Source organism: Myxocyprinus asiaticus, chromosome 17, assembly GCF_019703515.2.
Source record: "Myxocyprinus asiaticus isolate MX2 ecotype Aquarium Trade chromosome 17, UBuf_Myxa_2, whole genome shotgun sequence".
NCBI lineage: Eukaryota > Metazoa > Chordata > Actinopteri > Cypriniformes > Catostomidae > Myxocyprinus > Myxocyprinus asiaticus.
In genome coordinates this window covers 44,792,125-44,817,680 of record NC_059360.1, presented here as the reverse complement: position 1 = coordinate 44,817,680, position 25,556 = coordinate 44,792,125, and the positions used below count along the sequence as shown (strand labels likewise).

At 35.9% G+C, this 25,556-nt stretch overlaps 1 protein-coding gene across 8 annotated transcripts in view; it reads right to left on the bottom strand.

Annotated features, from left to right (window-relative positions):
• Positions 1–25,556, bottom strand: part of LOC127454806 (nesprin-1-like) — a 186,190-nt gene that overhangs the window by 139,203 nt on the left and 21,431 nt on the right. For all 8 annotated transcript variants that reach the window (XM_051722237.1, XM_051722230.1, XM_051722233.1 and 5 more), the window contains exons 3-19: positions 20,220–20,315; positions 19,543–19,626; positions 14,230–14,322; positions 13,948–14,123; positions 13,427–13,623; positions 11,147–11,256; positions 9,109–9,216; positions 8,553–8,690; positions 6,953–7,117; positions 6,720–6,832; positions 6,341–6,509; positions 6,134–6,230; positions 4,233–4,435; positions 3,768–3,932; positions 2,429–2,581; positions 1,922–2,065; positions 1,143–1,310 (exon numbers count right to left, since the gene is read on the bottom strand). In XM_051722237.1, the coding sequence (XP_051578197.1) occupies positions 1,143–1,310; positions 1,922–2,065; positions 2,429–2,581; positions 3,768–3,932; positions 4,233–4,435; positions 6,134–6,230; positions 6,341–6,509; positions 6,720–6,832; positions 6,953–7,117; positions 8,553–8,690; positions 9,109–9,216; positions 11,147–11,256; positions 13,427–13,623; positions 13,948–14,123; positions 14,230–14,322; positions 19,543–19,626; positions 20,220–20,315 (2,379 nt within the window). The remainder of the gene's footprint in view (positions 1–1,142; positions 1,311–1,921; positions 2,066–2,428; positions 2,582–3,767; positions 3,933–4,232; positions 4,436–6,133; positions 6,231–6,340; positions 6,510–6,719; positions 6,833–6,952; positions 7,118–8,552; positions 8,691–9,108; positions 9,217–11,146; positions 11,257–13,426; positions 13,624–13,947; positions 14,124–14,229; positions 14,323–19,542; positions 19,627–20,219; positions 20,316–25,556) is intronic.

The following is a 25,556-nucleotide window of genomic DNA, read 5'->3' as shown; positions in this document are numbered from 1 at the left end:
AAGTTGTAAAGTTGTTGATTAAAAGTATACAAAAATATCTATATTTTAAGTTTATTGCAAAATATTTGTATATATATATACACAAATATAGAAGTAGTTTGAGAGTGTTAGGAGAACGACTCAATTGTGACATTCACAGTGTGTCACTGGAATGGGCTGTCACTGCAAAGCTCTTTTGCTGCGCTTTGTTGGACGCCATTCTCTGATTGGTGGATCGTTTCCCTTCAGGATCATGGGTAGTGTTGTTTTTCCCCAGAAATTCCGCTATTAAACATGATTGTTTTTTTTTTTATGCAATTGAAATAACGTGAACTGATGGCTTCAACAGAAGCATAGACGGTAGGTCTGTCTTTAAAGTTTTATAAGTAGGGTTGTCGATTTAACGCGTTAATTCAGTGCGATTAATTGCGTAAAAATTAACACGTTAAAATTTATTATTATTATTAATCCCCGGGTCATAGTAAGGAATATTCCTAACATCGGAGCAATTCAAGCTTTAAGTACCACCTGTTTCCTCCAGGGGGCAGTAAGCGAAACTCGCTGTGTAGGCAACACGCAGCTTATACAGAGAACAAACCAAACTTACCGACAGCAGACAGCACAAGATGAGAACACATTCTTGCATTCAAACACAGCTTGATGAAGAGGAAATCCAAACGCAGGGATCTCAAGACTTGTTTTTCTAAGTTTCGAACTATGTTTCACTTGACACAGCGACCCTTAAAACGGTATGTTTTGACGCAACCAAAGTGAGACGCTCCTCATCTGCCACAATAATGTAATGCTTTTTATTTATCTGAATTAGTATTTTTGGGAATATATATATTTTATTTATAATTATTTAAATATAAGTATCTATAATGATTGAATCATTATATACTGAATTATTGTTATAAGAGGGGTTTTCTCAGCAAATATTTTTATATGCGATTAATTGCGGTTACCATGTAATTAATTCAATAAAAAAAAAAAAAATGGAAAATTAAAAGCATTTTAATTCTGGACTCAGACTGTTGCGCTCTATTAAAAAATACAACAGATCTTCACATTATGAGTTTCTTTTTAAAAAGATGTCATGCATGTTTTGCTACCAAAAATTTTGACTCATCACCCTTGAATGATACCCATTTTACTTCAGTCACCTGACACTTCTGCTTGAAGTCTCCTGGAGCCTCGGAGTCCCGAGAGGAAGTGATGCGGCTTGCCTTCTCCAGTGACTGGTAGAACCCAGTGATATGTTTCTCCATCTCCTCTAGAGGAGGCAGCATGGCCTGAGAATCCCTCAGCAGGGGCAGAGCTCTTTCTCTTATCTGAAAGAGATAGCAGACATTGAGGTCAAGGAATGATGGGGAAAAAAGACAGATTATCTTCATTTAAAGGGATATTTCACCCACAAATGGCGAAAATTCTGTCATTATTCTTTCACCCTCATGTCGTTCCACACACATATGCTGTTAATTTTTTCAGTGGAACCCAAAAGTAGGAATCTGTGAAAAATTGTCTAACACAACTCTTTTCCATACAACTACATTTTTATAATGACCACTATACAAGAATCATAAAAATTTGTAAAAGTAGTCCATACCACTTGTGCGCTATATTCCAAGTCTTCTTAAGTCATACAACAGCTTTGTGTGACAAACAGAAGACATGAATTAAACCACTTAGGTCTTATGGATTACTGTTATGCAGCCTTAATGCCCTTTTACGAGCTTGAATTTTTGGCCCACATTGACTTACATTGTATAGACAAAACACCTCATTCATTCTTTAAAAAATCTTTCTTTGTGTTCCACAGAACAATGAAAGTCATACCAGTTTGGGACAGCATGAGGGTGAGTAAATGATGACAGAATTTTTATTTTTGGGGAAATGTCCCTTTAATGTGGCAGCTCATGGAAGAAAACACAAAGTCATGTACCTTGCTGAGCTCATCTTTGATGGTTGCCATGGTAGCCAGCATCTGTGCAATCTCCTCCTCTGGGAAGTCTTTGGTCAGCTGCTGTGCATTACGTGTCGCTGTCTTAAACGCAGCCTCCATGGACGGCACTTTGTGCTTGATGTCCTGTGAGAATTGAGTTGACATTTATATCATACTTTGCAAACTAGCTCCACTGATGCTGACGTAAACATCATCGTTTATCCTCTTGAAATAAACTGAGTGGATAATTGTATGAGTTCTTATAAATGATTTATAAGTAAAGGATACTGTATTACAATAAATCAAAGAGTTCATACATTATCTAACTTAATACATGGCTACTTTCTAAATAAATGGACATGAAATATTGATTTGAGTTTAAATGATTTTATTATGCGAGAAGAAAGAGACCGCAGAAAAATATTTGATCGCAGAAAGCCATGATTAAACCAGTCAGAATCAAGGATTTCAGAGAGACATGTAATATGCTTTGTGAACTTTGATTACCTCAACATCTTGCAGATATGTCCGTATGTTTAGGAAAGACACTTGAACTGCAGTGTTCATTCTCTCGTTGGATGTATCAATAAACCCTTTTAAAGCTTCAATCCCGTCTTCATAATCTTTCCTCAGTTTGTCCACTTCATCTGCTCTTGCATACTAAGAAAAAGATTATTTGACAAAAACTTTTTATCTCTCTATCTGATGCAAAATGTGAGGTATGTGTTATAACTCTCCCTCATGCTATTCCAGATGTGTATGACTTTCTTCTGCTGAACACAAACAAAGATTTTTAGTAGAATATCTCAGCTCTGTAGGTCCATACAATGCAAGTCAATAGGGTCCAAAGCTTTGAAGCTCAATAAGCATATAAAGGCAACATAAAAGTAATCCATACAACTCCAGTGGTTAAATCCATGTCTTCAGAAGCGATATGATAGGTGTGGGTGAGAAACAGATCAATATTTAAGTCATTTTTTATTTTAAGTCTACCACTTTCAAACAGCCCTTCGACGTGCTCTTCTCTCCTAAGATTTCTTCTTCTTTTGTTTTTGGCGATTCACATTCTTTGTGCATATCGCCACCTACTGGGCAAGGAGGAGAATTTATAGTAAAAAAGGACTTAAATATTGATCTGTTTCTTGCCCACACCTATCATATCACTTCTAAAGACATGGTTTTAACCACTGGAGTCAAATGGATTCATTTCATACTGCCTTTATGTGCTTTTTGGAAAGTTCAAAGTTTTGGACCTTGTGACTTCTATTGTATGGACCTACAGAGATGAGATATTCCTCTAAAAATCTTTGTGTTCAGCAGAAGAAAGAAAGTCAAGCACATCTGGGATGGCATGAAGGTGAGTAAATGATTTTTGGGTGAACTATCCCTTTAACGCAACATTTAGAGGGGTGATGTTATGGAAAATTCTTCAATGTCCTATAAAGATATACTCTAACATTCACAATGTAAAGTTCCTCCACAGTCCACCCAGACCATTTATGAAAACTAAACTTCAAAAATGGGTCATTCAGAAATTGCCACAGTATTAATGTTATAACCATCAGTACTTTGACATATGACCACCCACATTTAAAAGACAATGATTACTCAGTATTCATGCACACTCTGGTGTGAACTATGTGGAAGTTAACCTATTACAACAGAGGATATTTACATAGAAGTCTTAAAGGTACAGTAGCAAAAACAGCCTTAAAACAGTTTAATTCCAAGGGTGAAAACTAGTTGTGCAAAACTAAATTATGACTACTTTGGTGCAAACCTTGATTAACTTATAAGTGGGAGTGATTATAAACATTAAAAAATATAAGCGTTAATCATCCCTTACATGTTTGACTCTGACGAACAGTTCTCTCCATCTGCCGTTGAGAAGGAGTAGCTGTTGTTTCAGTTCTCTGGACACAGTTTCATCACACGTTTCTATCAGGAAGTTTCCAGCATCGTTCATGTCCATGTGCTGCTGGATCCAGTGTGGTAGATTCCGGAAAAATTCCTGCAGAACAATTTACACTGTTATACAACCAGTCTTTGAATATGAACACAGTTAGCAAGTAGTTTGGCTGCTGAAAAAGGTTTGAACCATTTTAAAGTGGTTAGATGGTCTCCCATCTTGCCCAAACCGGTTAGGCTGGTCTGTTTTGATGGTCTTAGAGCCGTTTTGGGTACTTGTTAGATAGACAGGCTGGGAATCCAGCTAGAGCAGCTTAAACCAACTAAGACCAGCAAACCACCTGAGACTGGTTTAAGCTGTTTTGCTCAATAGGGTTCAAAGACACGAACTTCACAAACACACCCGTTTGTCGCTCTCTGATTGGTTGAGCATCTTCTCTGCGTCCTCCAGCCAGGCCTGCAGGCTGGCCACCATGCTGCTGTACTTCTCCCAGTTACAGATGACTTCTTCCAGCATGCTGCGAACACTGCGCACCTCCACCGACAGGTTCTTCCACTGCGCCGTTGCATCGCTCAGAAACTTATGCACTCCTTCACCCTCTTCAGCTGCAATCACATTGTGAATAAATCTCTTTTGACTGGTGATAAAGTCTTGCAAAGGCATGCAAATCAATCATCTACAGCCAGGAAGATTTATACTAGTGACGATTAGAGAATCAGCTAAGTGAATTGACAATAATAAGCGTTAGTAAAGGTGAAATTATTGTATTGTGACGTTAAAAATGTGTGCAATGTTAACTGTACTGTCCAAACTGCCACTACATTAAAGTGAATTCTTAGCACTCTGTTTACTCTAAACTCACCTCTCCTGATGATTTTACTGCCTAGAATAATAAATAAATAGGTATACAACATTACTACACCCTACATGTATCTGTGTATTTGAATGAATCTCAAGAAAACTGTCAAGAAAATTCCAGGACATTCCCCCCCTAAAATCCAAGAGAAATATTTGAGAAATTATTTTGTGCAAAGAGAAAATGTAACCAATACTTAGGACTAATAAGACAATTGGCTCTATTTTCATGCCTATCTGTGTTTGCGCTATCTGTGGGTGTATGCACTCAAATTGTGGGTGTATTGTATGTTAATGAAGAGGTGCAAAGCGCAATTTGCTATTTTCCTGAGAAAGAGGTCACTGCAATAACACGTTTCAATACCACATCTGTTTTCAGCGCAAAGTCTAAATTCAGTTCCTACATTTGCAGTGTGGAGATTCCACCAGCAGCTGGTAATAAAGTTCATGTCTAAACTTGGAAAATAATGTCGAACATCAAATTATGTAAATTACAATAAATGTTGTAGTCATTTTATATAATAAATATTTATGAGATTTGTGTTAAACTATCTTTTGGTCATGGTTTATATTTCAATTATTATTATCATTATGTTTATATTTACAATAGTATTTATGATGTAATTTGTATTGGTATTTTTCCACCTGTTGTCGCAGAGTGATTTTTAAGTCACTGCAAAAGGGGCCGGTGGAAGAAGTTGGAGAGAGTAAAATGTTTGGATTTGGTATGATCTTCCTGACCACTTCATTATTTTGATTATATTTTCATTTCGTTTGAAGTGTAATTTGAATTTAGAAATATTTTTGGTTTATTTTTTCATGTTTTGATCAATGAATTCAAGATCAAAATCGACCGGTAGAAGTGAAGTGCGTGCCGATACAATCACTGTTAATACTAGCCATGATTTGTGTGTCAGTAGATGAAAGTGATTAATAATAATTACATTTTCTATAATTTAACGGAGCGTACATCCATATACTGAACCACATTTTCCATGTGTTTAAAAGGAGTGTGTCACATTCAACAAGGACGCAGTTAATGTGCAAAATAATGTAAGACCATATTTCTATTCTTTTAATTCATTGCATACAATCCATTTACCCTACCAACTTCTTATGAATGTGCTGTCTTTGTTTATATCACTGGTGCTTGAGGGAATGGACTATATAATAGGATGCAGACTCTGCAATAACCGAAGAAGAACCACCGAATTAAACTGCACTTGACCCCGCCCATTAGCACCTTCCGTACGCGTTTTCACCAAACCCATTTGTGCATAGACTTAGCACATTCTTGCATAAAAATACCAGATGGCCATGCCAATATGTGCTTATGATTTATGGCATAGCGCTGCGCAGACAAAACTGCATCCAGGAAGTGATTATAAAAAGCCACATGATTCTCCAGCATCCTGGAGAAGATGGATGACAGTGAGATGTGTTCTTACCTGAAGCTCCAGATTTCATATAAGTGTCTGCAGCTTGTTTCAGACTCTGAAACGTGGTTTCATATTGCTCAAAGAACTTATGACCTTCAATAAATACCTGTGTTTAAAAGAGTAGAATAATAGCAGGATGTTTTATTATATGTTAGCTGAATAAGTTGGTCATAAAGCAGATATAAAATGGTTGAAAAGGTAAACTGGAGGACGTACAATATAATTTTGCAGGAGAAGCTCCACTGAGTCACGTCTGCCGTATTTAATGATCCAAGATTTGAGCTTCGACTCCGCCAGGATAAGAAATGCCATCAGGCGATACTTCATCTCCCAAAATTCAAGTTTAATCAGATGTACATGAGATGATGTGGACACAAAATTAAATCTGTGGAAATATGAAATATTTGTGAATATAGCTTTAATCTTTGAAAGTTCCCTCCCCTCCAACCAACCACTTTTCATAATCCAACAAATCCTGAAGGATAAAATCAAGTCTGTTTCACTCTGAAATACATCACATTCTGGAAGTTCAAAGCATTGCAAATTCAATTTTCCCAAAATTCCCAAAATTAATCCAAAAGTCATTAAAGCTGACCTTTCTGCCATGTCCTGCAGCTGCTCTGGAGGAACGGGGACGCCGTTTACGGATCTGTCTCTGTGAATCTGTTGGAATGTCTGTCTGTGTCCTTCCAAATTCTTCAACACCTCCTGTATAATTAGCACAAACATCATCTTTCAGTTTAGAATCATTTTGATTGGAGATAATCCATTAAGAATAAAAATAAAAGATTTCAAAGTTCAAAAGCAGACACAGGGTCTTGAGCGTACCATGTGCTGTTCCAGTTTTCTGTGGATGATGTTGGCGGTCTCTTCATGGGCCTGTTGAATGGGTACGTCTTCTCTCAGGGCAAGTTCTGCCCGATGCAGCCAGGCTCCAATCACTCCCAGAGGGCCAGGCAAAGACTTATCCAGATGGATGTGCCAGTCTAAGAGCTAAACAGACCACACAGCAACGTCGCAAATATCAAAAGGAGGGATCTGTTTTTAATGCCGCTCACAGTCTAAGAGAGCTTGTTCAAGCTGTCAAATGTTTTGCCAGATTGCTGTGTCCGCTCTGTGAGTCCTCTGTTCCTTTGAACAAAACCGGCTCGGTGTTTTGCCCTCTGTTCTCAGTAATGAACTTTAAATCAATGGCCTATACTCCAATTCACACTTCATTACAGCTAATGACAACTAGAAAAGCACATAATCATTTATTCTCATACAACAGCAACAATTCAGAGTTATACTATGAAGTACAAAACAAAAAAATGTATCAAAAAGTGACTGAAATATAAGCGCTTATATGCAGTTGGTTATCCTCCATAATAAATAAGCTATGAGTTCTAGACAGAGGCAGACATAATTTAAAGATATGTATTTATTTAATTATTTAATTATTATTTATTTGAGGGGAAAATCAGCTGAATTCTGCAGTATGGATTTAAACATTGCAAAACGTGTTAAACTTAGCTGAGAGTACATCACTGTTAATAGTACATGTAAGCATAATCCACATTGCCAAAATATTAAATAAATAACTTGGCCTTCCAATTCTCCAATTCTGTGGAACATTCTGCAGAGCTGGTACCATGTTAATACCATGATTGTTTTTTTGTTTTTTTGGGAGGGAATGGTATCGTGGTAATGCCTTGTTTTGTTTTGGGTTTTTTGGGGGATGGTACCATTTTTTTTATTTTTTTTATTTTTTTTTTGGGAATGGTACCATGGTAATGCCATGTTTTTTTCCATGTAAAATATGAATACCATGTTTTTTGGAAACTGATCAATGGTAATACCATGCTTTTGTATGTACCATGGTAATACCATGTTTTTTTCCATGTAAAATATTAATACCATGTTTTTTGGAAACTGATCGATGGTAATATCATGTTTTTGCATGTACCATGGTAATACCATGTTTTTTTGTTGTTGTATTTTTGGGAATGGTACCATGTTAATACCATGATTTGTTTTACATGTAAAATATTAATACCATATTTTGGGAATGGTACCATGGTAATACCATGTTTTTTTGTTGTTTTTTTGTAATGGTACCATGGTAATGCCATGTTTCTTTTACATGTAAAATATTAATACCATGTTTTTTTGGAAATGATTCTATGGTAATGCCATGTTTTTGCATGTCCTGTGGTAATACCATGGCTTTGGGCATTGTACCATAGAAAAAACACGATTTTTTTATTAACATGTACCATGGTAATACCATTTTTTTGGGAATGGTGCCATGGTAATACCATCTTTTTTACATGTACCATGGTAATACCAGGTTTTTTAGTCAAGATAATACCCTGTGTTTTGGGCATGGTACCATGTAAATACCATGGTATATGAATATCAATGTAATTCTATTTGTTAAAGCACATACCCTGACAGACACGTGATCCCAGGACTGTTTGACGACAGCCTGATCTACTGACAGTTTTCCGTCTCTGTGGACCGGCTGCAGAAGAGACTCAATCTGTTTCTTCCTCATTTCATACTGCACACGGAAGCTCTTGAAGGCCTGCAGCATGGGAAATATATTATTTACTGATATGCACATTTGGTCAATAATTAAATTGGATAGGACAATGTTTTGTGAACCTGTTACAACGTAATGCAGGCTTATCAAAGAGGCTGTTATTAAAAAAAGGGGCAGCAGCATATACAATGGACCTAACAGCAAACCCAAACAGTTTAGCCAATCCTAATAGAGCTCATTTAAATCTTAAATATCCTGTAAAGCAGGAAAATCAACCTTTTTTAATTCTAAGGGCCAGTGAGAAGGTGGAAAATTGTCAAGTAAAACTAGCAAGTAAGACTTTTTTGGGTGCAATTAACCTCGGCAAAAGTTTGTAATATGCCCCCTTTAAGCATTTTAGTGTAAAGGAGTCATTGTGGATTCCTTCTTTGAGTTCTTATATCTGTTAAGTTCTTGTTACCTGATATTTGTCAGTGAGACTCTCTTCAGAACCTTGTGCACACAATATATCTCTCTCCAGCTGATCCAGCCAGACCTTCACCTCTCTCAGCACCTTCCGTTCCTCTCTCTGTGCACAGCAGACAGAAAGAAACAACAGTTTATCCCTCGTTTAGAGAGCATTCAGCGAGTCAATCTATAACAACCCACAGCAGGTAACCGAACAGTGAAACAAGTAAAAATAAGAGAGAGTCCCATTTGAAAAAAAGAGTGAAGATCTTCACACAATAGTGAGCTTTTAGTCCTTCATTATGACCCTATTTATGAATAACACATACCTCAAGCATTAGTTCAATATCTTGTGGATCATACTGTCCAGGAAAGCAAGGCACACCAAGAGATGCAAACACAACACAGTCAAGATGTTAGCAAGAAAAAAACGCCAGAGAAAGAGAGGAGAAACCAGAGAGCATCCACTGCAGATGGGACATTCTCAGGAAACGGGTTCTATTTGTGCTCGGTTTGTGTCCATAAGACTTACTACTGATACAATTAACAAGATTCTGATCTTAGTTGAATTATTTGATAGATTTAACTCTGTTTAGTGTGTAATGCACAATATACTGTATTTTCAATTGTTAGATGCTTGTTTTTCCTTTCAATACCAGCCAATTTACAAGTCCTCATTCATCATCATGACACTTTAATGGGTAAATATAATTTTTTATGTTTTATTTCTAACTACATTTTGCTTTTATTGAAATCAAAATAGCATCCTTTCTTCATGCCTTTCAATTAAATTTCTAAAATGCTTTTTAAATGAAGCATTTGTCTTGTTCCTGCACTAAGGATGTTATATTTGCAACTATGTAACATTCAACCAAACACTTTGAATGTAACAGTGTTGAAACAAAACGTATTAAAAGAAAAAAGTCATGGGCTACTCTTTTAATTTTTCAATTATGATGTAAATTTTCAATTATAATCTTGTATATAAATTCCTGTATCCCAATAACAGGGTTGAATTAACAAAACGCTTAGGATAATTAATTGTTGGTTCTTTGAAATGCTGTAACCACATAATTAGGATTTGTATTTATTTTTATTTTATTTTCTCCCCTTTTTCTCCCCAATTTGGAATGCCCAATCCCCAGTGCGCTCTAAGCCCTCGGGGTGGTGGAGGACGAATCACAGTTGCCTCCGCGACTGAGACCGTCAATCCGCGCATCTTATCACGTGGCTTGTTGAGCGCATTACCGCGGAGACCTAGTGCGTGTGGAGGCTCACGCTAATCTCCGCGGCATCCACGCACAACTCACCACGCGCCCCACTGAGAGCGAACCACATTATAGCGACCACGAGGAGGTTACCCCATGTGACTCTACCCACCCTAGCAACCGGGCCAATTTGGTTGCTTAGGAGACCTGGCTGGAGTCACTCAGCACATCCTGGATTAGAACTCTCGACTCCAGGGTTGGTAGTCAGTGTCTTTACTCCCTGAGCTACCTCAGCATCCCCATAATTAGGATTGAAGGTAATAGTTTAAGGATTGGCAATTTGAAAAAGACAACATTGGTTGACGACTAATCTGAAAATTCGAGAGACACATCCCTCTATGGTGGTGCCTAAATGTTGATTACAGCCTTTGAACGTTGAGCTTAAACTGGGAAATTAATTGTAAATATGATTTCTTAAAAGTTCTGCAGTAATATTTAAACCTAACTGCACCATTTCCTGAGAATGACCCATACACTAAATGAATCTCATGCCAGCAAGAAGTAATCAGCTCTTACCTGTAGAGTTGGGATAGAAAGAGCAAATGTAGGAATGGAACGAACCAGCTACGAATGCGTACGGCGCGTGACACAGATAGAGAGAACACAGAGCAATGCATTATGGGTGTGATTGTAAAGTAAAATGAATGGATTCCACTGTGATGGACTAAACTAAATGATTAGTGACAAATGAACAAGCACTACAAGCAGTGACTTCATAAAATAACAAAAGTGAGTGATCAGTGTATCTTTGGCTGGTACATGCATGTAAACAGTAAGGCGTACCTCCTCTTGATGTCCATCTGTCTCGGATTGGTGGGCATCTGGGTAGTGCTTCAGGAACTGAGCTACATATGTCATTATTGATTTCTCATCAGGCTTGTCCACATCCACATCTGCAGACAAAAAAAACAAAAAAAAAACATGGAGAACTCAAAGATCAGGGCTGATCACCAACAAACTGCAGGATTAAACACCTCAGGGGATGATCTATGACCACTGTGCCCTTGAGCAAGGCACTTTCTCTCTCTCTCTCTCTCTCTCTCTCTCTCTCTCTCTCTCTCTCTCCCTCTGTCTGTCTGTCATATCTACTCATCCATCCATCTATCTATCTATCTATCTATCTTTTAGTCCGGCCACCTAGATAGATCTATCTATCCACCCAACTATCTAGCAACCACCTTGCAATACCTTACAATCACCCAGATAGCCCTAATCAACATCCATTCTTCCATCCATCCATCTACCTACCTATCTATCTATCTATCTATCTGTCTGTCTGTCTGTCTGTCTGTCATATCTACTCATCATCAATCCATCTCCTGATCCATCTCCTCATCCATCTATCTATCTATCTATCTAGATAGATTTGTACTACTTATGTGTATGTGTGTGTGTATGTATGTATGTATGTATGTATATGTATATATATTCATATATGTGTATATATGTGTATATATGTGTATATGTATGTATGTATGTATATGTATGTGTATGTATGTGTGTGTAAATGTATGTATATATATATATATATTGTCTATTCTATATATACTTTTTTCTTTTCAATATTTATCTATTTTGTTTTCAATATTAATTATTTTTTGAAAGTCTTGTTGCTGTTTTTGTATTGTTGTACACTGGAAGCTCCTGTCACCAAGACAAATTCCTTGTATGTGTAAGCATACTTGGCAATAAAGCTGATTCTGATTCTGATTCTGATAGATCTATCCATCCAACTATCAAGCAACACCATAGCAAGCACTTTGCAATACCTTACAATCACCCAGAATGTCCTATCAACTTACTAGCAATGCCCTCGCAAGCATTCAGAATTGCAATGGCTTAGTAATGCAAGTACACAAGGCATATAGTATATAACTTTCAAATCTCAAACTTCAGATTTCTCTTTAAATTGCTTAAGTATTTAAACTACATAAGGCATAAATAACCATTGAACTTCAAGACATTTTAAAACTGTTTTAAACTTTCAGGCAAAGCTAAAATTCAAAGTTAGTCTAGACAAATATTCTTATTCTAGTTAAAAAAAAAACATAATTTTACCAGCTGTGGTTGAGTGGCGTTAAATAAAGACTCTATAGAGCTGGTCAGGCAGGATAGCAGACTGTACAGTATGCCAACCCAGAAGGCTAACTGGCTGTTTGTTCCCTCAAAAATAAGGTTTCTGGTTAACATTACTTGGAAGTGACTTTCATGTTTTGTTCTACAACATAAATTACACAAAGTCATACCTCAAACATGAATTTTGAATTTGGTATTTTTTAAAAACATAAGCTGCTAACAACTACATCAGGACTTCAACAGTTGGCTCATAAATGCTAATTCTTTTCTGGGTTGAAGCACTACAAACTGAAGTGCACAATACTTGAACATTGCTAGACTTTGCATCAAATACGAAGGCAAGGCATTGGTTAAGCACAGAAGATGAATCATCAGGTGCTACAAAGACTTCATGCTAGATTAGATGTTGCAATGACTTTAGTCCCAAACAAGTCTTTTTATGGACTCTCAAAGGGCTTCTGCCAGCCCACATAATGATGCCATGCCTGCCTGTATCTGATCTCTACACGAGTCATGCCTGAATAGCAGCATGACCTACAAAAATAACTATAATATTGTCTGTCTGTAATGAAGCCTGATGATGGAGAATTCCAGCTTGATTATGCAATGCCTACTTACATTAAACTCAAAACAAATGAGTGGCTCTTGAAAAGCACAATAGGCCATTTACCGAACCAAATCTGTTCTACAATATTAGCCACAACATCAAAAGAGACCCTTAAATTAATTACTGTGGTTGTACCGCACAGTGATCGCATCAAATGTTAATACTATGATACTTTGATATACTGTATAGTGTACCATGGTACTGAATGATTACAATACACCATTGTTTTTAAATGGTACTCCAAGGTAGTTTTACCATGTACACATTAAAACATGGCGTTACAATGGAACATTTCCAAAAATGCATGGCATTACCATGGTACCATGTTGGATATTGGAGAGACACTGCAGAAAAATCAGAGTCTTGAAGCAGCATTGTACCTTCAGGATCTAGTAAACGTGGTATTCCAAGCTCATTCTCTGCCACGCTAAATGCTTCTTCCAGGTTCTCGCGGATACTTCTTCTTCTTACAAGGTCCATGTCAACGAGTTCTGGCCGTATGGCATGTATAACGGAGTGGAAAGCCACACCACTGCGCCAACTAGGACCAAAGTCTTTAACCTCAATCCCCAGACGCCTTGTGATGAGAGATAATTAATAATTATATAATCATTAAAATTATAAAATTAAATATTACATTTTGCTTAATTAATATAATTATATATAACTTTTACAGTATATTAATACATTTATATTACAATAATTAAATTGAAATAATAAAGATAAAAAATAATGATATTGGTTGATGAAATATATCGATTTCTAACAGTCAATCATTCAGCTTAGAATTTACTATGACTTCCATTGTAGGCACATACATGTCAACACATATTTTTATTATTTTTACAAACTTAGGTACAAGTTAAAATGATTTTATTATTATTTAATTATTCTTTCGTACTTGGTTGCTGTGCTTTGGACCCATCTGAGCAGGGCTCGTTTGGCGTTGCCCTGAAACTTGACCACCTTGCGTTTCATGGGTGGGCTGCCTGTCTCTGAGCTGGCCATGCTATCCAAGGAAGAGGCACTGCTGGATAAAGCCTGAAGGGCTTGTAGATTACTGGTCAACTCCTCAATCTGCAAATGATTGTAAGAACAGACCCTTAACATTCAAATATAGTGCATAATGTAGACTTGTATAAAACAAAATCCATATCCTACAACCATAAATGGCACACATTACTTGGAAATAGAGGATAATGGTCCACATCAGCCCCAAGACAATGGATGGGCGTCCATCAGCGATGTCAGTTGCATTAATATTGACTAGTTTGATCTGCAAATCAAATATCAAAGTTGTTCAAGATTGAGGCTCTTATATTACTAAATAATGCAAAGACAGCCGTGCAACATAGATGCCTCTGGTTCCCCATTTAAACAGCATATAAAGGGTCAGGTGTGACAGCACAAATAAGCCAGGCATACACAGCAAAACCTAGCAGCTGTTGTGTGCATCACTAAATCACAAATACTAAACTATCCAACTTGGATATCCAAGCATTTTAAGTAGATCTTTCTCAACTTTCTTCTGGTGGAAAATTACAACAGAAAGATAAATCAATAATATGGGTGAAGTGCTTATTCAAATATTGCAAAGTATTTCATGCTTTAAAGGTGCATTCAGTCATTTTCATGTTTATGTTACATTGACACCTGGGAGTGTCAGAAGTTCTCAGTTACCAATATCACTGGAAAAATTTGCTAATCATAGTCAACCACGATTAATTTATTTCGTGAGTGAAAGCATCTAGTAGAGCGCAACAGCGCCCACCCACTTTTTCAGCCATGTTGGTTCCGGAAGTATTTTCCCATTAATTTTTTTCTATAGGTATTCCATAAACTCCTTTAGAAAAGAGTTCTAAAGCATGAATCAAATCAATCAGCTCCGAGTTGAATCGCAACATTACAAACTTTCATGTGAAGCAAAAAAGTATTTGAAACTCAATCAACAAAGGTACTGTATACTTAACGCAATTCATGAGGAAATTAACTACAATCCCATGAAGCAATGATTAAAAAAATAAATAAATAAATAAATATAAAACTAATGATTTCAAGTTGTTGATTACAAAATATAAGCACATTCAATTTAAAGTTTATTGCAAAATATTCAGATATATACAAATACATTAGTAGTTTCAGAGAGGGATGTCCCGATACCATTTTTTAAGAACAAGTACGAGTACCGATATTTTCTTTTTGGTACTCACCGATACCAAGTCCGATACCGGTTTGTTTGTTGTTTTGTTTTTTTCTGAATTCCATGTCAACAATTTATTTTTAGTTTTATCATCAAAATAGTGTTTAAATCAATGAATTCCTTAAAACTTTGAAAGTATAACAATTAATTTTCAACATGATATTGTAATATTTTCATATGGTAAATCAATATCAGTGGTAAAATACGCTGGCTACCACCCCTGGAGTTCGCTAGCTCGCTAGTTCGAATCCCAGGGCGTGCTGAGTGACTCCAGCCAGGTCTCCTAAGCGACCAAATTGGTCCGGTTGCTAGGGAGGGTAGAGTCACATGGGGTAACCTCCTCGTGGTCGCTATAATGTGGTATTCGTTCTCGGTGGGGCACGTGGCGAGTTGACCGTGGTTGCCGTGGTGGATGGCGTGAAGCCTCCACACGCGCTATGTCTCCGTGGCAACGCGCTCAACAAGCCACGTGAAGATGCACAGGTTGATGTTCTCAGAGGCGGAGGCAACTGGAATCGTCCTCCGCCACCCAGACTGAGGCGAATCACTACACGACCACAAGGACTTAAAAGCACATTGGGAATTGGGTATTCCAAATTGGGAGAAAAAGGGGAAAAAATCCAAAAAAAATAAATAAATAAATAAATCATTGGAGTTATTTTTGTCAAATAAAGTGCTGCATAACAGAGCATCACAGATGTTATATATTGCTTAAATATAGTAAAATTACTATTTATTTATAATTATTATTATTTGTAGTATTACAGTGAACATTACATAACTCTACAGTAGTGATCTATTTCTCAACTAATTAAATTTAGCTTTTAGTTTGGCGGAGCTTTTATTTTGAAGTGTTTCTGTGTTATCATCACCAAGGAGCTCTGAAATTATGATGGTAGCTTCCCACTCTGGAATGTGGTTATTAAACTGCAAAAGTCTGCTATTTAATTAAATAATTATGTAGTTTGTATGTGCCTCGCGCTAAAAAGTGAATTAGCGCTCTGCCTGCTGTCATCTGCAACAAGCGCAGATGAGCGTGCAATGCTCATTAGGGTGTTTTCCGTGTATGAGTCAAGGATCTTTAAAAGGTATGAGCACTTTGTGTCTTTATGTCTGCACAACACTGGCTCCACACATTCACAAGCACTCATATTTAAAGCGCTGCACAAGCAAACTATATATTTATCTCATTAAATCGCAGCTTTTGCTGTACAATGATCTCACTAGGACATAACGTGATTTTAATTTGTGTGCTTAATGTTTACATAAGGAAATTCATATGTCAGATGGTATGGGTTTTTGGTATCAGAGCATTTTTACGAGCACGAGTACAAGTACATGAGCACGGTATCGGACCCGATTCTGATACCAGTATCAGTATCGAGACATCCCAAGTTTCAGAGTGTAGAGAGACTGACTTGATTGCATCATTCGCAGATCACAGAAGTGGGCGGTTGCTGCAGAGCTCTTTTGGTGCGCTTTGTTTGCCACGACTGTCTGATTGGTGGATGATTCTCTGCTGGATCATGGGTAGTGTAGATCTTCATCAGAAATTACACTAATAAACATGACTTTTTTTAAATGAAGTTAAAATAACACAGACTGATGGCTTCAGCAGAGGCATATACCATAACAGTAGGTCTGTCTTTAAAGGTTTGTGAGTTATCAGTTGCCTATATAGATTTTTACTTCCTGTATTATAAACGAATATTGAGATAAAGTGAGTAATATTTGGCTGGTCATGTGATCTCAACACAGCACTACTTATGAATGTGTGCCCAGCATTATACTATTTGTAGGATATAGCAGCTTTTTAAGACTGATATGACAAGAGTCTTAATTTCATGTGAGTGTACAAATGTAAATATTTTTCAAAAATACAATTCTACACTTACCGTTTTTTTTTCTGTTTAATAGATTAGCAATTAGCAAAATAATCACTGAGTGCACCTCTAAAAATTTTAGGTAGCCAAACATTTTTGCATCTAATGAAAAATAAGCAAATATGAACACACAAAGCATTTGTGAAATAAGTGATTTTATAGATAATAATTAGGGCTGTCAATCTATTAAAATGTTTAATTGAATTAATTGCATAACATTCCGATTAATTAATTGAATGAATCGCAATTATTTGCATATATTATATAATTATTATATTATGTAATTACATCAGTGCTGTCGGAGTTAACGCGTTAACGCATGCGATTAATTTAAAACGTTTAACAAGTTAATTTTCTTAATCGCGATTAACACATTTACCGTTAATACAGCATAAACCAGTACAAACACTTCTTGGGAGGATGGAACCTTTGTAATGTGTACGCCTGGAGGCATTGCACTGACAGACACACTACAAACACACCGAAAAGTGCTTCCCTGTCAGTAATAAAATGGTGGAGAAAGGAACTCTTAACGCTATTTGATGTACAAAAAAGCCAGGACAGAACCTATGTAAGGTGCATTTTAATTGCCACAAAATCTCATCAAGTCATCTATCACCAAACTATCAACTATCACCAAAATGCAGAATGAGACGTATTTGTCTGCAAGCGTGGAGTTCAAAGCAGAGTTGACGCTGGCGTTGACATTCTGACACGAATCATGGACGCAGCTTCACGACTGCTGTAGCAAACAGGATAGCCACAGTCTCCCAGCAGATTAATACTGTGGAGGATGAGAACTTAAGAGATAAGATATTTTACAGCATTTCTATCTTTATCCTGTGGAAGGTTTTGTTTGGAAGATGTAAATAAACCATTAAATTGTTGCATACTGTTTTTTCTTTCCTAATATGGAAATAAATGCATTTTGACTGAAAAAGAAATATATATGGGGTCAAATACATATAGTGTCAAATTTCAGCATTTTCAAAATCTGCGATTAATCAGTACATTAAAATTTCTTATCGCGATTAATCTCATAATTTTTTGTAGTTAATCGCGATTAAAAATGTTATCTACTGACAGCACTTAAGTATATATATTAATTCTTGTTGCACTCTAATCTGTCTTGGATAGTATTATTCTGATGCAACTGAAACTTTGTAATGCAGCATTTTTTTGTACTACTGTCTCCTTAAGATGAATCGCTTAAGTTTTTTTTATTCCTCTTTTCTATGTTGCTTTGGATAAAAGCGTTTGCCAAATGAATAAATGTAAATATATGAGAAGGCTCCCAAATAAAAATAATTCAATATAACTTATACATTATAATTCACTAATATAGAAAATATATACATTTAAAAAAAAAGATCAGATTTCAGATTTTTCAGAATGTATTGCATTATTGTGGCAGATGATTAAAGCATTGATTAGGCAATACAAAAAGTGGTTTTAGAAGTCAATATATTGTTTGTTTTATTCCCATTTCATTGAACAAGCGTACAGTCGACAGCAGTCCATTTAGCAATTGAGTTGGTCAATCTGTCCTGTTCTCACAGGACGCGTTTTTGCGTTCCATTTGCACTACTTTTTAAATGTTGGTTTATGTGCACGTGCATCAGATAGAAGCTTTTGGAGTGTCTCACTGGTATTCAGCGTCATACATGCCACGTTTTTAGGACGCTGTGGTTGAAAGTGGTTAAAATCGCATCTTAAACCCTTGCATTCCGTTTTGTGTGTCCTTTGTCGAGTGTGACCAGCTCCTTCTGTGGCTGCACTGCTTGTGAGGTTTGATGCTGACGCGGATCAGAAAAACAAGACGTTACATGTACTTGAAGCTCCAATTGCTCCGATGGTAGAAAAATACGTACTTTCAATATGGAATTAACATACGGCTTAGGCGGCATGATTAATTGAGCTACTTTTTTTTTTACGCATTATTTTTTCTTCATAATGAATCGCAATACATTAATGCATTTAATCGACAGCCCTAATAATAATTTACTCATGGTCAGCCATTCAAGGAGATCATAAGAGATGCTCAAACTCACAAAAGAAAAAAGTCTCTAAAAAATTCTATGACCTTTCAGCCAGTAGCAACTGCTTACAGTACGCATCATCAAATGCAGATATGCGTAACAAAAGCAGATGTTTGTGAGACCTGCAACTAGGAAAAGTACTGACCGGACATCCTTTGTATACAGACTACGATAAAGCATGGTAAAAGAGAGGACACAGTTACAAACACAGAATGATGATGTTTGCTGGACTGGGACATATCATATGGGCTGGTCATCTTTGAAAAATATGTGTACCCTTCTTCCAATCATCACACAAGATTGCAGATATGGATGGGAGTGTTTTACGATTGAATATCACCATAAAAACAAGACAATTTGGTAAATGCACTTACCCTCCTGCCCTCCAGGAACTTCAATGCAGTGCCGATGTTGGACACCCAGTGGATCCTTTTCAGCTGGCGGCCCTGCTCACATGGCTAAAGGAAAACACAAGCGGTTTATGGATCCTTTTCACAGACTTGGAATGATGTATTTCCACCTTAATTTAGCAGGTTAGATCTAGCAAGCTTTTTTATCTTATATTTTTCAATGATATAACATTACTGTACTTTGTCTTATATTACCCTGGCATTAATTACAAAAGAAAAAAACAACAACACTGCTGCGATAGGGTTTCAAATACATCTGCTGAGGGAGTGACAGTAAATTTGGCATGTTTCTCATTTCTGACTGCCATAATGACTCTCTCTAATTTTTGCCTGTATTGGATATTCTTGGAAAGAGGTATTTTTTCTTTTACTGTTGGAGCAAATGGGAACACATAAATAAGGTTTGCTATGGTCTCCCCTGTATCTCAGTAGACGTTTACCCCAATACAGTTTACTTCCACGTTCTAAATGTGGAAATGTTGACAAAGTCCATTTGGGGTTGAAATTAAAGGCATTTGTGCAAGCAGACCAGTATTGATCACTGTGATTACTGATACACGTCTGAAGACACACTGAATGTCATGCAGATCTGTAGATTGTTTTGGTGTGAAATCAGGATATTGCATTACAGTAACACTTACTAATCTCTGTCCAGACAGCACCTCTAACAGAGCCAACAGTTTTACCCCATCCTTGATGTCCTCAAAGAGGTCGTTGACTTCTAAGGGAGGTTTGTGCTGGAAAAGGACAGAAATAATAGAAAAATGTCAATTATTTGAAAGTAATTAACTACAGGAACCTTTATAAAAACGAACTTCCCCTTTTCGTTGGTCAAAACATACAGGCCTTTTAATAGTGCTTGCCAAGGCTGGTGCGGATGTGTCAGTTTATTAGTGGTAGGCTATGTATGGTTTGATTATTATCAATGCACACTCTTCACCTAATTTCTCCTCTGTCTCACAACTCACTTCAATTTGAATTGTCATTAATATACAGCAAGACTGACTGTCTGCATACAAACTTGTGAGCACACAGAAAAACTTTAACTACAGTCTGTCCAGCTGATGAAACCCTGATGAAAAAGGACACACACAATTAATACACTTTTTTAAAAGGCACATAAACAAATGAACATTCCATGTTGGTGACCCAACAGCAGCTAGAATGAGGATTATAGCTAAGATATTTAAATAAATTGCTGTGTCACACAGTTTCTGACACATTCAGCACTTGCAGATTATTGGAGGTTTTGAGTTTTGATGATGTGACTAATGCTTTGGCATCTCATCTGAATATATCTATTCTCCAAAACATGACACTACATTTCTTAGGCTACTGTAAATATTACCAATGCATAGATCCAAATAGAAGTGTTTGTGGATCTGTGTTATGAGTTTGGGGCTTTTGCATGCATAAGTACTCACCAACAAAAAAGAACCAAAAAATACTATGGTATTTTACCATGTTTTTGTTTTTTTCTCTCTCTATTTTAATATGATGCCAAAACCATGTTTCTTTGGACCATGTGCCATGGTAGTAGTACTATGGTATTCTCTGAAGTACCTTTGATTATCATGTAAATTACTTGGTACATGAATATGGTAATCATTTAGTATCAAAATACCATGGTATTATCATGTTTTTGGATATGTACCTTGGTAATACCATAATATTCTTATTCACTGCAAGTGCCTTGTAGTATCATATCCATATACCATGGTATATGAATATGGCAATCCTTGAGTACCATGGTATACTGTGCACTGTACTACTGTCACAGTACTAGACAGCAGTACATATACATATGCACATCAAAAACTCAGGACAGCTGCCCCTGTACAAACATGATAAAAAAAAAGTGCAAATATGCTTTAAAATGTTAAAGGAAATGGAGACAATAGGAAAAGATAACAGATGTGTTAGAGGTCATACCAACAGATTCAGAACTTTCCATCCTGAAAATAGCTACATAAGTGATGTGCAAACATTTGCTTCAATTGTGCTGACTACTGAGAAAAAAAACAAAGGAAGTATGAAATGTAAATCTGGATAATCATAATTAATATGGGACCACTGTCACATTTCACTGTTGTACAAAACTGATTATTTGATTTTATCGCTTCATTTATTTTTTTATTTTTATTTTTATTTATTTTTTTGTTTAGTCTATGCACAAGTATTCACATTTGGATTACAAAAAAAACAAAAAAAACATTCTATTTTATTTAAACTTAATTTTTTATGAATCTATGCAAAAATATTAACATTTGAACTACAAAAAATGCTTTATTCACAAATGTTCACATTTGAACTACAAAAAACAAGTGAAACATTGTATTTAATTTTATTTGTTAATTTTTGATGAATCATAGCAAAATATTCACAGTTGAACTACAAAAAACATGTGAAACTTTTTTTTATTTAACCAGTCCATTTTTGACAAATCTATACATTATTATTCACATCTGAACCACAAAAAAACATTTGAAACATTTTATCTCTTCATTTTTGTTTAATTTATGCAAAGATATACACATTTGAACTACAAAAAAAACATGTGAAACATTGTGGTCCCTATTTTAGGAGCACAAGCGATAAGCGCAAGGCAATGCCTTAACTCATAAGTGCAAAGTCAATGGGCATGGCTGTGAAGTGTTGGTATTTTCATGCAAGCGCTAAGTCTAGGCGCAAGTGGGATTGGTGAAATCACGCGTGCGAGGGGCTAATTGGTTCAAGGGAGGTTCTTCTACAGTCCCATCTCCATCCTATACAGTCCATTTCCTGTCTAGCACCAGTGATATAAACTAAGACTGCACATTCATAAGAAGTTGGTAGTGTAAATGGACTGTATGCAATAAATTAGAAGAATAGAAATGTGGATTTACATTATATTGCACATAAACTGTGTCCTTGTTAAATGGGACATGCTCATATATATATATATATATATATATATATATATATAATGAAAATAACGAAGCGTCAGAAAAATCATACTAAATCCAAACATTTTACTCTCTCCGACTTCTTCCACTGGCCCCTTTTGCAGTGACTTAAAAATCACTCTACAACAACAGGCTGAAAATTACTAGTCAAAATGAAATCATAAATACAATTGTAAATATACAAGAATAATAATACACATAAAATTAACTATAAAAATAATAATAATAATAATTGAAAATATAAACACAAATAATTAAGACATGAACTTTATTAGCACCTGCTGGTGGAATCTCCAAACTGCGAATACAGGAACTGAATTTGGACTTTGTGCTGATTTAAGAGGTGGTATTGAAACATCTTAGCGCAACGACCAAATTCTGAGGAAAACAGATAATTGCGCTTTGCACCACTTCATTTATATACAATAAACCCACAGTTTGTGCACCTACACCCACAGTAGCGCAAACACTTAGAATTAGCGCTCTCATGAAAATTGGATAAGACGTAGCGCATGGTCGTTGCGCGTAGCACTTTAAGCACTCATGAAAATAGAGCCCTGTATTTTATTGTATCTGTTCATTTTTGATAAATCAGCAAAATATTCACATTTGAACAACAAATACTTTAGACATTTTATTTTATGTCTTAATTTTTTGTTGAATCTGCACACAAACATTTACATTTGAATGAAACATTTTTGCTGAATTTATGCCAAGAAACAGTATACACATTTAAACTACAAAAAAAAAAAAAAATGTGAGCCTTTTTATTTTATTTTATCTGTTCGTTGGTGATGAACAAGAAAATCATTTGACATTTTATTTTATCTCTTTATTTTGTTAAATTTATGCTAAGATATACAAATCTGAACTACAAAACACATTAACATTTTGTTTTATTTTACCTGTTCATTTTTGACGAATCTATGCCAAATATTCTATTTGAACTACAATATTATTTTTACAATTTTATTTTATGTCTCCATTTTGATGAATCTGCACACAAAAATGTACATTTGAACTACAAAAAACATTTTAAACATTTTATTTCATTTCTTAACTTTTAGGAATCTGTGCACAAATATTCACATTTGAACAACAAAAATCATTTTAAACTACTGAACTGAAACAAATATTTATATATATAAAAATTCTGAAAGACAGCAAAGCAGACAGGCCAACAAGCAGACAGAAAGCAATGTAAATCTGTAAGTACTGCAGGTGGCTGCGGGCTTGCTGATGGGGGTAAAGTATTACTTTGCATATTCTGCAGCTCATTTAGTATGCACTGAGCGTGTGCTATCTGTACAGCATGAATGCTGGCTCGCTGCAGCGACCCTCTGCCCTGCACACATTACTCGGATCCTTGAAACTTTTCATTCTCGTGCTTTGAACTGTTGTGCACCAGATTCTGCTAAACAAAAGACACCTCAGTGCAATCTGTGCAGACTGGAATACTTAAACCCACCATTTGTGTCAGATTATCCTCTCTTTGTGCCCTACAAAGTGGCCCATCACCAAAGCAACTAATCACGCATAATGAGGCGAGAGGGAGGGGCAACAACACTTACAATATCTCACAACACTTCCACTTTAGTTTCTATAGACTGCATATGGGTTATTGCATAAAACCACGTATCCCTCATTAACATGTATGTTTGTGCAAATAATTACTTTTACAATGAATAGATGATATCAACTTTAACTTTGTGTTAATACAGGCATTTTGTAAACACGTCAACCAAATATCCAGTAACCTTTGTATTTCTTTTTTATAGTTTTTTTTTCTTTCAATTTCTCCCAGTCCTGTGTTTCCAATTTCTCCTTTTGATATTTGCAAATAAACATATTTTGATTAAAAACCAATTTAAAGAAGTAAAAGCTAGTATGTCTTTATTTTCTATATATTTAATTTTAGATTTAGGTTGCCAGTGTATCTCTGACAAAACATAAAAGTTGTGTCTGTAGGTTATGTGTCAACCCTGTTACCACCATAACTATCCCTTATCAAAATAATGTACTATTCCATCATCAAACCTTTTCAAGTTAAATAAAAATCTGCAAGGACATGTATACCGTATGTCTCCTTTGGTAGATCAGTTTATCTAATGTTTTGTTACCTTTGTCAGTAGAGGATGATCTTAAAATATCAGCCCTTTTATCATGACTGGATATAGTAAACAATGATTATTGAAAAGTGGATTAAAAAAAATATATATATATATATATATATATATTAGCAATAAATGATCTTTTAATGAGAATTCTGTAGTTTAATAACCTTGGCTATAAGGCTAGTATGTTGGCTGTAAAATTGACAACCCTGTTGCCTTTCTGATAATCTTTGCATTTATCTTGAGATTGAGAATTTACTTCATCAACACTTAAAGACAGTCTTGTCTGACAGATTGTTAAAAATATTACAGAAATTCAATTCAATATTGAGATTTTTAAAATGGAAAATTGATGCTAACCAAAGCCTAATTTTGATTTTAATTTATCACAGGGCTAGTTTGCTATTGTTGATTCTTAATCACACCATGTAAACTTGCTGCGCACAAATGTCAAAGACTTCTTCCCACTGAGAATTGTTCCAACCTCTCACTACGACCATCTGCACAAACCTACAGTGTCCAAGACTTCCAAAAAAAAAACAAAAACAAAAAAAAACACTTCAGTCCGCATTTCAACATAATGTGAAAGCGCTTAAAGGGACAGATCAACCAAAAATGAAAATTCTGTAAACATTTACTCACCTTCATGCTGTTCCATAACAGACTGAAAGTCTTAAAGCTGTAGCTCTCAAATCTCAATCACGCTTGCACATAATTCAAGCTTGACGCATCATGAGCAACGTGAAACACATGAGAACCCAAGCCTGTCTTGATGTGTTAAATTGAAAGCTACTCTATGGCTTTGGAAGACTTGGAATACAGCACATAAGTTGTATGGACTACTTTTATAGTGCTTTTATGTCAATTTTAGATGTCAATATTCCCAGGTCACTATAGGTTTTTGTTATGCGGTAAAAGC